Source organism: Tetrao urogallus (genome assembly GCF_951394365.1).
Source record: "Tetrao urogallus genome assembly, chromosome: 16".
Lineage (NCBI taxonomy): Eukaryota > Metazoa > Chordata > Aves > Galliformes > Phasianidae > Tetrao > Tetrao urogallus.
The window spans coordinates 5,612,767-5,624,989 of NC_136829.1; the positions used below are offsets into that span (position 1 = coordinate 5,612,767).

The 12,223-nt window shown below is 43.5% G+C and overlaps 1 protein-coding gene across 1 annotated transcript in view; it reads right to left on the reverse strand.

Moving 5' to 3' along the window:
* Positions 1-10,126: 10,126 nt before the first annotated feature.
* FITM2 (fat storage inducing transmembrane protein 2) overlaps positions 10,127-12,223 on the reverse strand; it is a gene marked incomplete at both ends in the record, with an annotated part of 2,866 nt that continues 769 nt past the window's right edge. Inside the window, one exon of the mRNA XM_079543500.1 lies at positions 10,127-10,769. Coding sequence (XP_079399626.1) covers positions 10,127-10,769 — 643 coding nt within the window. The remainder of the gene's footprint in view (positions 10,770-12,223) is intronic.

A 12,223-nucleotide genomic window follows, 5' to 3' on the forward strand; every position in this document is an offset into this window, starting at 1 on the left:
TGCTGGCAGCTTGGTGTTTAGATTGGTGTCTCTGTGCTGTGTGAAATTATGACGAAGCCTCAGTAACTGTAATGAAATTTGAGGCAAGGTATGAATAATAATATTGTTTAATGTAACATTCCATAGTGTAGAAGTAGAAAAGTATACTGCAAGGAAATAACAGCAACAAAAATGCATCAACTTGTAAATGCCTTTTTAGGTTTAAGTATTCCACTCCAGTGGGAGGCTTGGGGGCTGGCCTGGCTCCCCGTGCCCACTGGGAAGCACTGCAGGTGCAATTCCAGGGGGAGATGGGCACCCTGAGGAGCTCCCAACACCCAGGTTAACAGTGGGACTTGGATACTCAGCCCTGTTTGTGTTTCCAGAGTGTTCACCGGCCACATTTCACGTATACTAGTGGGAACTTTCTTCTTCTACAAGCCAGTGTTATGCTCGAAGGCTTTTCTGGGGCAGGGTGCAGTAGCTGGTCACGGTGAAGATGGATTTGCATTCTTCAATTATCCTTTTTTGTTTTTTTTTTAATTACTTTCATCAAAAAGAATATTTGTATGGAGCTGCTCTTGGCATACATCCACTTTGTATGTCTGGTTTTGGTGGGCTCTTTTTAAAAAAGAATTTGATGCCTGTCTTTAACTGCCACGTTTTTCTCCTGACATGAATGATTTTGACTTCCACCCTGAGCTTTGGCACACGAAAGGGATCCTTGTTTTAGCCTTTTGCTTCCATCTTGAGTTTCCTTTCATGGATTTGCAAAGCATCTTTCACCACCTGAGCATATCTGGACTCTGACCAAGGACCACCATTTCCAGAACTGTCTGGAAAAGTGTTCCAGCACTTTTCTGAAGACGCTTTGGCTTTCTCTTCTGCTGGGGGCTCCTTTCTGTCATTTTCTCGCTGTGTGTTTTCTTAGAGACACTTTGCACAGAATCACATTTATGACTTTTTTGTGCCTTTTGCATGTTGGAAAGAATGATGGGCCTCACTGCTACTCATGCTTTGAAAACTGAGATCTTCAATAAACCGTATGGGAGGAGTAACTGCTTCACATTGCTAAATGCGTTCGACAAACTTCCAGTCTAATTTCAGAGCATGCCCACGTGCAGCAGGACGTGCAGGTGGTTTGTGCTTTTCCTTTTGTGTTGTATCGGTATAAAATTTGCATGGAAACAAAGCTTATTCCTCTGGCAAGGCACTGATTTCAGTAAGCACTCCTCCGGCTGGTTTTCAGAGCGTTCTGGTGATCCCTCAAGTAACGCATTTGTAGGCTTGGGGACGTATGCCAAGTGTGGCTGAAGCAATACGCGTGGCAATGCCTCCAACTCAAAGGTGATCTTTCCGTCCTGCAAAGCGGCAGCATTTCCTAGGAGCTTTGGTTCTTGATACCAGCTGGCAGTCATGGAATTGTGAATGCTGAGTGGGAGTTACGGCAGCTGAACACGCGGGGAGGGACCAGACAAAAGCAAAATGCACACGTTTGAACTGTGTTTGTCGTGATTGTATGGGGCTGGCCTGACCTACTTCTAGAACACAATCTGTGCAGCTGCAAAGGCACTGTGTTACACATTACCCCCAGTGACACTACTGGTGTGTGAGAACCCACATCCAGCACCTGTGCAGGCACCTATAGCTAAGGCTATTGAGTGAAACATCAGACACGTTCCCTCAAATATGGTTACCAATTTGGTCCATGGAATCAGTGACTTCAGGGAAAAAATAGGTTTTTTGCTTCTTTTTGAAGAGGGAAACAGGGGGTTCCATGAGGCCATCTCTGTTGTTATCTGAACGGTGTAAGAACATAATGATGTCCATGACATTACATTCCCCAAAATACATTGCATACACCAAAACAAAACCCTTACCATGGATTTCACCCCTTCCCCTTTGTAAGCTGCTCTACAGACACGTTCCCTGGTGATCTCCAAGAGCCAATTAAATATACACGCCAAATGTAGAAAGGAATTGTAATTGGGCTAAAAAGCTACAAAACTCAGAAAGAACAAGAACAAATACTCTCACAGAGCAAATAAAAACACTGGACAAAATAGGTGCTTGTTTTGTTGCAGAGCACTCTGTTATAACTCAGCCGTCACAAGAACGCCAGGCAAAGCCAGTATCTAGAGCAATGCACAGCTCAGACCAAAATGTGACAGCTGACTGCTATATTGCTTCACGCTTTGCTGGAAAGCCACAGATGCTGTGGTGATGAGTTTTGTACAGGCTGATCAGTACTGCTCACAAACAAGTCTTTGTTTCGGACCAAATAAAAGAAAAATCAGTGAAGACAGTGCAACTCTCTCCTGCTGAGCCTTGTTTCCCTACCTTGGTAATGAAAAAACACCACAAGTTTTCTCCAGGGAAAAGCAATCTCCAAGAGCGATAAAAGGCAATTACAGTGACAGCAGAGGCTGGACTGATGTTAAGGACCATGCTGAAATGAACCAGGAGATGAATGTCACCACCCCAATTGATCCAGATTAGTGACTTACTATGAAGTAGCCCTGTGGTGATTACAGGCTGTCGTAATAAAAGGTTGCTTTCTCTCTAGCTGATCTAAGCCTCATCAATCTTCTCCTTTCCATTAGTTTCATTTAAAATTGGAGCACCACTGTACACCCCCGTAAGCCTGGCGCTGACCCAGTGGTCCCTGCCCGAGGCAATTTCTACACAGAGAAACATAGAAGTGATAGCGAAAATCCATGTTCTTACTCCAGAACTTCATGCTCTGCACTCAGCAAGGGGTGGGCAGCAGCACCCAAGGGGTAAGGCTGGAAGCTGAGGTACCCTGAGATATAGGGTTTGTTTGCAGCAACCACCTGCTGTTGGATACCTTACAATTTGCTGCTGACCAATTCTGTGGCAGCCTGCTGTCACTGATGCACTGCTGTAGCTGCATGAAACAGAACGAACAACTTGTGCTGTATCATCCTGCACCACATTCCTGTGCACCTGATCCAGCCCCGTTCACAGCCCTCCTTCCCTTTCACGCACCAAATCCCAGCCTAGCACTGAGGAACCTCTTCACCCTGTATGTCAAGATGTTTCTAGCCTTCAAAATCTCTCAGCTTTAGAAGCAATCATGCTTTAGGCTCCTAAAGGCTGTAAAAACTAACATGTGCTAAAATGCTGAACTTGTAATTACAAGAGGGAAGGTAAGTCACTATTTGTCAAATCCAAACCCTTCTGAACACCTCAGATGGAGCTCCATGCCACTGAGTGAGCTGTGGGTACCCCAATCACTTCTTCACTCCCAGGCCTCCTTTTCAATAGTAAAACTATGGTTTCTGAAATCTTTCTACTCCTACAAGTTTTGCTCAAAAGAATCAATTAATAACATTAAAATTGTGTGGTCAGTGCTATGCCTGGCTGACAGCCTCCCCCTCTGCTTGTCAAGGCATGGGGAAGACCTCTTCATGCAGAATCAGTTTTCAAAACAAAGCTTGTCAGAGAACAAAGAACAGAGCACACAGCCTAAGCCTGCCTGTCACAAATTGCCAAAGAAACCGAGATCAAGGACTAAGATTACCTAGTGACCGGCTTGTGGCCCTGCAGGAGATTAATTACTGAGCCTTGCTGTGTTTCTGGATGAAGAGGTATCCTTACCACCCAACTGGAGGCTAGGAGCTTTCATCTCCCAGCTAAAGAGAAGAGAGGTTGGTGTAAGAGCTGCTCCTTCAAGCAAGAGGAGGGTATTTCTGCTGTTACAATAAATCAAGGACTTCTGCACCTGAGAATGGCAAACAGAAAACAGCAGTTTGTGCAAACACTGATACATTCACTGTCATCGAGATCAAAACCAAACCCTTTCATTATGGTCCCATAACATCCTTAAGCTATTTCTTAAAGCAAGGCCTCACTGATTCAATCCTAGTGGTTTCATACAAAAGCCATTTCAACACTGGGTCTGAGGTTTTAAGCAGTAGCAAAAAGCCTTGAACTTGTATTCTCAAATAAAGCACATTCATGAGAAACAAATTTCCTTTTCTCACCCCTCATGCTGATTTCTTAATGTGCCCAAATGACATTTACTACCATTATCTTTTATTCTCCATTTTACACGCTCTCCTCTGAAGGATTAAACAGAGAAAACAGTCTGCTTTAAATGCCTCAGCGAAACAAAGAATAGCACATATGCCATAAATAATTCAGACGAACAATTGCTCTGTCAGAACACAGATGTCTATCACTGCAGCAAAGGCACGCAGCAGGAATGGGGCAAAGCAGGGGCTGCAGATACACGAGTGTATCTTTGGTGTATGTTTGGTGTATGTGTATCTTTGGTGTATGTTTGGTGTATGTGTATGTTTGGCGGCCCTGCTAGGCAGGGGGGTTGGAACTACATGATCCTTGAGGTCCCTTCCAACCCAGGTGATTCTGTGATTCTGTGTGATTCTGTGAGTGCTGCAGGCAGAGCTGTACGTGCAGAGGGCATTTGCCACTGCCTAAGCAAATTATTTCCATTTGGCTGCAGTGCTGAACAGTATTGATGAGCAACGCACCAACCTCCCCTCACTGCTTACAACGCTGTTTTTCTTGTCTTTTTCCTATGCACAGCGACCTACTTTCAGTTCTCCTTTTCTCTGCTCCTCTCTACCGCTCTACTCCTTCACTTTCTTCTGGCTGTCCCATTTCCCTGCCCCTGGCACTGGGCTGAGGACACACGAGCACTTCCACAGGGACAGTTCTGCTGTCAGGAGCCCACGGGCTGTGGAACTGCACCAGCAAAGCACTTCCCACTTCCACCTTCTGAGAAAGAGCAGCAGAGGAACGGAGAAGAAAGTCTTGCTAAAAAACTAACAGCACAGATCAACTGCCAACTCTGAAAGCTTTTTAATAAAAATAACACTGTCCATCCCCCTGCTTTCACTGCCTGCTCTCTCAGCCCTTTCCTAACAGCACCTTCGCTCTCCTGCGACCCAAATCCTTTTTAGCTGCAGTTGTTATCCAAATAAAGCTACTTTGCAATCAGAACGGAGCGTAACTGGGTTTGAGGGCGTGTATGAGTTCTGCAGGCACTCCACATAGGGTGAGCACTTCACATAGTTCAGAGCTGCTTCACGGATCCTCTTTGCATCCCAAAGTAACCACTCCACTGCACGCCTCCTACAACAGTCTTCTATTTTTACTTACCAAAAGCAATTTCCTTCCACTCCTTGACCTAAGAACCAACCACTACAGAAGAGCAAAACAGGATTTTTGGACTCGAAGAAAACTAAAAGAAAGCTGAAGTAATGGTGCAGTACTGAGAAAAGCTGTGATCTAAAATAACACCCAACCACTGAGCCCACCAAGCATATTTTAAATCACTGCTTGCTTTCATCATCTGCAAAAATACTCGGCAGATCCTGAGTGACACTCAGAACCAGCACAGTCCTGCTGGGTTTGAGTGCAACAATTCACGTATTAGGACAGAAACCTAACAGGCTTTGTGGCATTTGTATCATCTTTATTTTCAATTAATTTTGCATGCTTTCTTTCTGCCACAGGCAACTATTTTGAGCCGCAGCCTATCTAGCTGACTTTTCTCCAGCAGTGAGTCACCATCCCATCAGCCTGTCACCGATTGCATTGCGTGCAACCTTCGGCTGCAGCTCTTCCTGGTCCTCACACAACAGAGGACACCTTACAGAACAGAACAGGATTGACGAAGAGATTTCAGAAGAGAGCTGACAATAAGGGTATGTCTATTTATTGCTCTGACATCAACAGCATTTCCCACAGATTAAATGCATTAAATTGCATCACAGAAAGAATGTGACCTAAAACTGCAAAATGAACCTTGACTGAACAAAGAAAAATGCTTCAGAAATAAGAAAAAAGGCATCTGTATGTACTTTTATTCCAAGCTTTTCTTTATTCAGCCTCACAATCCCAGGAAGACATGCACTACAACTGCAGACCTCCTTCAGGAAACGTGTGACTGAGAAAGGGCATTTTTTTGACTTCTTTCCCTTAAGCCAGCTCTCCTGAAAGGCTCTTCATCCTAATCACTGTGCCATATTACAGCTCCAAAGCTTTACAGAAACGTTGTTCAGGTTGTCACAAGGCACAACATGTTGCTTATGTTATGTGACAGCCAGAGGATAAATGGATAGATCTTTCAGATCAAATGTTACAACACAGTTACCTGAAATTTCAGGCACTGCAATCCATCCTGATGGTTGTTTGCATTTCAGGTTTTCCAACTTGTAATCTCTGTATTCTCACTGTGCACTAAAGCATTAAGGTCCTTTATTTCCTTCATGAGTTCAAGCAGATCAGGCAGTCCTGCTTCAATAAGTGAGGCATATTCCCTTTCTCAGGTAAATTCCATTACAGTGACTGACCAACTCCTTTTAACAGTGGTTTACTATGAGTTGGGAACCACAGCAGCCTATTTCACCTTAAGCTTTGGCAGAACGGTTAAAGGAGGAGAAGACAAAAAGAGAAAGCATGCTTTTAAGCAGAGGTAAAGAGCTATTACTAATTCTGCAGTTCAGGAGGGAAGATGAAACTACGAAAAGACAAAACTCTAGGAAATGGGTTTGAGTGAACAGAGATAAGCAAGGAGCCGGAAAAGGCTGAGAAGCTGCAGGGATTTGCTTTGAGCTCCAGGAGTGCTACTGGGCGCTATTTTCCTGAGAAAAGGGACCGCAAATTTGTTCAGAACTAACTGCTGATTTTCCAAGACATTCAATATATCACAGCATCCCCTACAGTTTTGCAATTAAAGTGCACCATGGGGTACAACTGGGTGTTTCTCACATTGCCATAAATCGCCATGCATCAAAACAGAAAATGAGATTGTATTATTTCAGCTGCTCCACGACCAGGGAAGCATTCACAGAGCAAGTCTGCTCTGAGCAAAAACTCTCACAAGAATCCAAACATCAGTTTCAGGTATGATTGAAGTCTGAACGTCCCAATGGATCTTACAGAAGAGCTTTCCCATCTGCCTGACTTTGCCTCCTGTGACACAAACACGTGAAGGTGCCAGAAGCAAAACAAATCCTTAAACTTTCCAATGCATTCTAGATGAAACTCCCCTCTTTACCAGCACTACCAGAGGAGAATGCCTAAGGCACCAAGAGCAGGAACTGCCTCACACACATCAGTCAGGCCAAATGCCAGTTACACTTCAATGGATATTTGCTGTTTTTTCATTGCGTGTATTTAAGTGCTATGTCAGTAACGTGTTGGAGAGAAAAACCCCCTCAATAATTGTGCAGGTATGGAAAGACAGCTTTGCAGAAGGGAAGCAGAATCTGGAATTAACTATAATGCAGAAAAGGAAGAAAAAAAAAAAAAGGAAAACAAACACCCGACCAAAACCAACCAACACCTGTGTTTCAAATGTCTACAGTGGCTTGCATTTATAATCCACTACAGAACTCCTTTACCTTTAAAATGTCATACTTTCTTCTAAATACAATTTAACAGTAACTGTTGGCAGCTGAAATAAAGGATCTGCCAGTTTGATAGGAAGCACCAAATCCAGCTACTCCTACCGTTTCTCTTTTGCTGCAAGTCTGTGACAGGGAGGTCACGTTTTTATTTTAATGACAGAAGTTCATCTGGGGGAGGGAGGGAGGTCAGGTAAAGGTGATGTGAAATGCATGAGCAGAAAATTGGCCATTTTGACTTCCAGTTAACTGAAAGCCAAAAGACACCAAGAAGAGGCCTGGAGCACAAGGAAACCTTGTAAGCTAACAGCTGGCACGTGATCTCTGAGAAACATGTTGTACAGGATTCCAAACTCATAAGGAGTATTACTGCATGGGAACTTTTCCATCTATTTCAGTGCATTAGGCTTTCACTTTGCTACAAAGAGCAACTGTTCATGTCTGTGTCATCACCTGCATGGCACGCGTTAGCCATCTTGTCTGGTGTTTTTGTTGGTTTTAAACCTTTATTTTTGAGAATTTGTGCCATGTTCATCTATTCAAATGCTGTGCGCTCAGACTGTCACTGATAATTCTGTATCAGCAAAAAAATCTGGGAGGCTGGATCATTCAGGGAAGCGAAGAACAACAGAAGTACCTTTACAGACACCAGAAACACCCACAAAGACACAAACACTGGAATTGTAACTGTTTTTCTATAATCATTTAAATACAGTTTGAGAATAGCCATGGCCCATGTTATTTCCATAACAAACAGTTTGTATGACACTAATCCAAAGCACAGAGAAACATGGATGTAGTGATAGCACAAAAAATCTGTAGAACTGAAGATAACATCAGCAAGGCTGTTGGTTTAAATAAACTGCATGTTTTGGTAGCAGGCCTCGTCTGTGAAGCAAAGTTACATAAAGATAACCTAAAATAGAAACTTAAATCTAATGAAATGAATCAGAAAACCTTCTGGGTATATAATCCTTTTTCACGATGAAAGAGGCTTGCAGCCTAGCTTAACTCAAGAGGGAGCAGGCTTACAGTACATCAAAAGAAGGACTGCAGATGAATCTGCATTGTTCAAATATATTTTTAGTTAAACCCAGTATGAGTTGATCAGTGCAAATTTCCCAAAAAGTCAGCTTAAAGGCAATTGACTGCAAAGACAAAAGGAGGAACTTGACAGAAAATACTTCAACTCCTGAAAAAGCTTTTCTGCATGGTGATCTGCACTTTCTAATGCTGCAAAACAACTCAGGTTTGGCACTGGGCAGATTGGGAAGTCAAGGGAATTCAACTTTCCCCACAGGCGAGCCACAAACGCTGAATTGACGTCGCTATAACTACTGCAAATACTTCCACTCATCTGCTGAAAAAGAACTGTAGAGATGGTAAAAAAAAAATACAAAACCACAACAAAAATGTGCCAAGGTTGACTATGCTGCATCATGTTCTGTTCAACAAAACAATCAGTTTGGAGCCAAACGCTGCAGTTTGTCCCCTCTCACACTACAGCTGTGCCTACAAACCTCCTCAACTGCCTCTTTCAACACTGCAACCATCACACAAGTTTTGTGCAACTGCAACAGGAGCAAACCTTTATAAAACCTAATAAAAAGCTTTGCAAGATAAAAACTATGCTAAACGTTTGATATGATGAGCAAACCCATCCAACTTTATACCCATTCATTATACAATGAATTATAGTGGGTTTCCAGATGCATCAGAAGCAGCCACAACTATGTGTGCAATCAAAATTAAGTAGCTTATTGACATTCATTGATAAACAAAACAAACACTGCTTCAAGCAAACTGCTTTGCAGCTCTTAGGATGAACAGTAAGTTTCATTCAATACCAAGCAGGCTACTGAGCAAGTTAAGCTAACATGTTCATAACACCAGAATTTCGCTGTTCTGGAAGAAACAGACCAGAAAGCACTCATAGTTTTATGGTGCTAAATGTGTAAGGTTAAAAAAACAACAAAAAACAACCAACCACCCAACTTTCTCAATAGACTTGGGATTTTTTTGTGTCCAGCATGTTACAAAACGTGACTACAGTTATTTACAGTGCAAGGAGAAGGTAAGACTTGTTATTGAAGAGTTCCCTTTCCAAAGACAGGTATCACTTTCAAGTCACAGACTGCTTAAGCTGTTGTATCTCAGATTCATTCTCTTTGCTGCAGAACACGCATACACCAACTTGCCCCAAACCCTTGTTAGGTGCATTTAATTCCTGATAACATGAGATGTTAGCATTTTGCAACTGAGCTTCACACTGCTTTACCAAATGAACATTGGTGGCTAAAGTCTTCTGCAATAGTTAGCAGCAGTCATTAGGAGAGACTTCCTCTAAGAAAGAACAAGTAGGAGTATTAAAAAAAAAAAGACATCTGGATCATCCCTGGTATTTTGATAAAAATAGATAGAAAGAGGGAGAATTAACTTAAGGTCAGTAACGGTCTTAAAGTGCAAAGGCCTCTGTCAGTTTTGGAAGATCTGTTCCTCTATTTATTAATGCAAGAAACAAATCCAACTTTGTATTTCTTTGTCAGTAACTCCCAGCCAAGAGCAGACCTTTTCCGCTACCAATTTCTTTTTCATCACGAGCACAAAGTTTATTATCACCTCCCAGCCATCAGCTAGTAAAGGCTGTTTTCTCCAGCCCGTTACCTTGTTCCTTACGGTGGAAAGCCTGTAACCATGCCTGTACTGAACTACTCTGGCACTGAAAGAAAAATCCAAAGTTAAAAAAATTATCGGCTGTAACCATATTTCTTTGAACTCAAAGGTACATTTGGGAGAGGTAGTCCGGGAGAAAAAGGTTTCAAGTACCAAACTCTGTATGTTGCATACCAAGCTGCCAAACCTATCAGTGCACCAAGAAGTTTTTGACTGAAATTGTGGAAATACAAAGTAGTGCATAGAAACATGAACACCCAGATCATGGTGAGAAAACACAAGGACACAAACAGGCTGTTGATAACAACACGCAGTCTTGAGTTGCGGCCTATGGACAAGCCTTCCAGCACAGCCATTTCCTCCACAATCATGAGAGTGCAGTATGAGAGCAGAAAGCAGTGCCCCGAGATATCAAAACCATCCCAGACCCCGTTGTTCCGATGGCACTCCTGCTTGGTGGCATAGAGCTGGTGAGGCTCACTGAGTTTAGTCGAGGTAATGCACGTGCCGGTGAGATTCTCGATGTACACGAAGAGTTCAGTGCACACATACCAGACAGCAGTGCCCACCAGCAGCGTGCTGAGACGCCGCAGAGCTGCCAGAATGCTCTTTGTGGAGCCGTAGAGGAACTTGCTCTTGGCAAACAGGTAGGTGGTGACTCCGATGAAAGGCAGCAGAAGCCAGAATGTCCATGCCCAAGCCACCTTGACAAAATACCTGCCAGAGAAAAGCCAAGAGAGAAACATGCACATGTGAAATTTCATAGGAGCCTGCAGGAGGGAGCTGGGGGTGCGTGGCAGTGCTTGAACTAGCAGCCTTTCAAGGTCACTACTGAGAGCTGTCTAAATTAGGCCTATGATTCCTGCCCTCAAAGTCAAGCATAGCTAAAATCTTAACCTTCTTCTCATTGTTTCTCTTGGGTCTCAGACCTGAATAACTCCTTCACTAGGTACTTCAACTGTTCCCCAAGCAGCATTCCCTCAGACTTACAGCCTCATTCAGACTTTCAGCTGACTCACAGTACATTCAGTTCTTGCAATTGCCTTTAACCTACAAACACAGTCAACTTTGCCTTACTCAAAGAGCAGCTGCAAATAAAATTTTCTCGGCTTGCCACCCTGACCCTTGGTCTTCCCTTCCTCTTCCATCTTAAATAAACTTTGCTTTACAACCTTTCACAACCTTACCCTCTTCGTACTAAGTAAGATACCCCAGAATAAGGATGACTCTTCTCTAATCAGCTTAAGACACTTTTCCTCCATTATCACCTCATAAAACCAATGAAGTAGCATAACTTCATAGTAGGATCCATTCTTCGCTGTCTCTCCAGCCCTCCTTTGGCATACACAAATTCCCACGCTCAAAAGGCATTCCCTGCCTTGACAATTTTTGTTGTGGTGTCTATAAAATGTTGGAAACAAGCTGATGATGTGCAGCTATCCTATTTAGCAAGACATTGCCTAATTAGTTCTGCCAGTATTGCCCAACTAAGAGAAATCTTTTCAGATCTTACAACACAGCAGGTACAAATGAGCAAAGAGACCAGAGCCTCCAACCTTCTGTCTCCCACCAGCACCTTCCAATGCAGCCTGCTTCCTACCTACTGGAGACAAAGAGGAACTGTGCAGCCCCCCCCCTCCATACCCTTCTTGTTTCTTGAAAAATAAACTCAGTCTGTGCCCACGTTAGACACACTTTTCACTTACAACCTCTGCATCTAACGAGCACTAACAAAGCTCTGCATTTTCATTAGGCTCCCAACAAAAGCCACCAGGGCCTTGCCCAGAGCTGTGGGGGTGCCATCCTCACTTTACAAGAGAAAAGGCAGCAGCAATTACAGCTGCCAACACGGAATAGCAACAGAAAATAAAGTTCTTGTTTGGCTGAGAAATTCAAAAGCCAAAAAGGCTGCTAACAGGGCTAGCAACCAGTAAACCAGTAAGACATCTGGGGGGGAAACTGCTTCAGAACCCATCAGTGCTGACAAACGTCCCCTACTAAAAGGCAAATGACTCTGCAGCGTGTTCCTCCAATTGTTCTTTCCAATCACACCCAGAGACTGCCAGACGTCACCGAGCGACAAATTCAAACCAAAGCAGCACAAAGACAGCCACGAAGGAGACGGTCGGCAGCGTTACGTGCTGCTGTGCCCGCTGAGCGCGGTGCCAGGC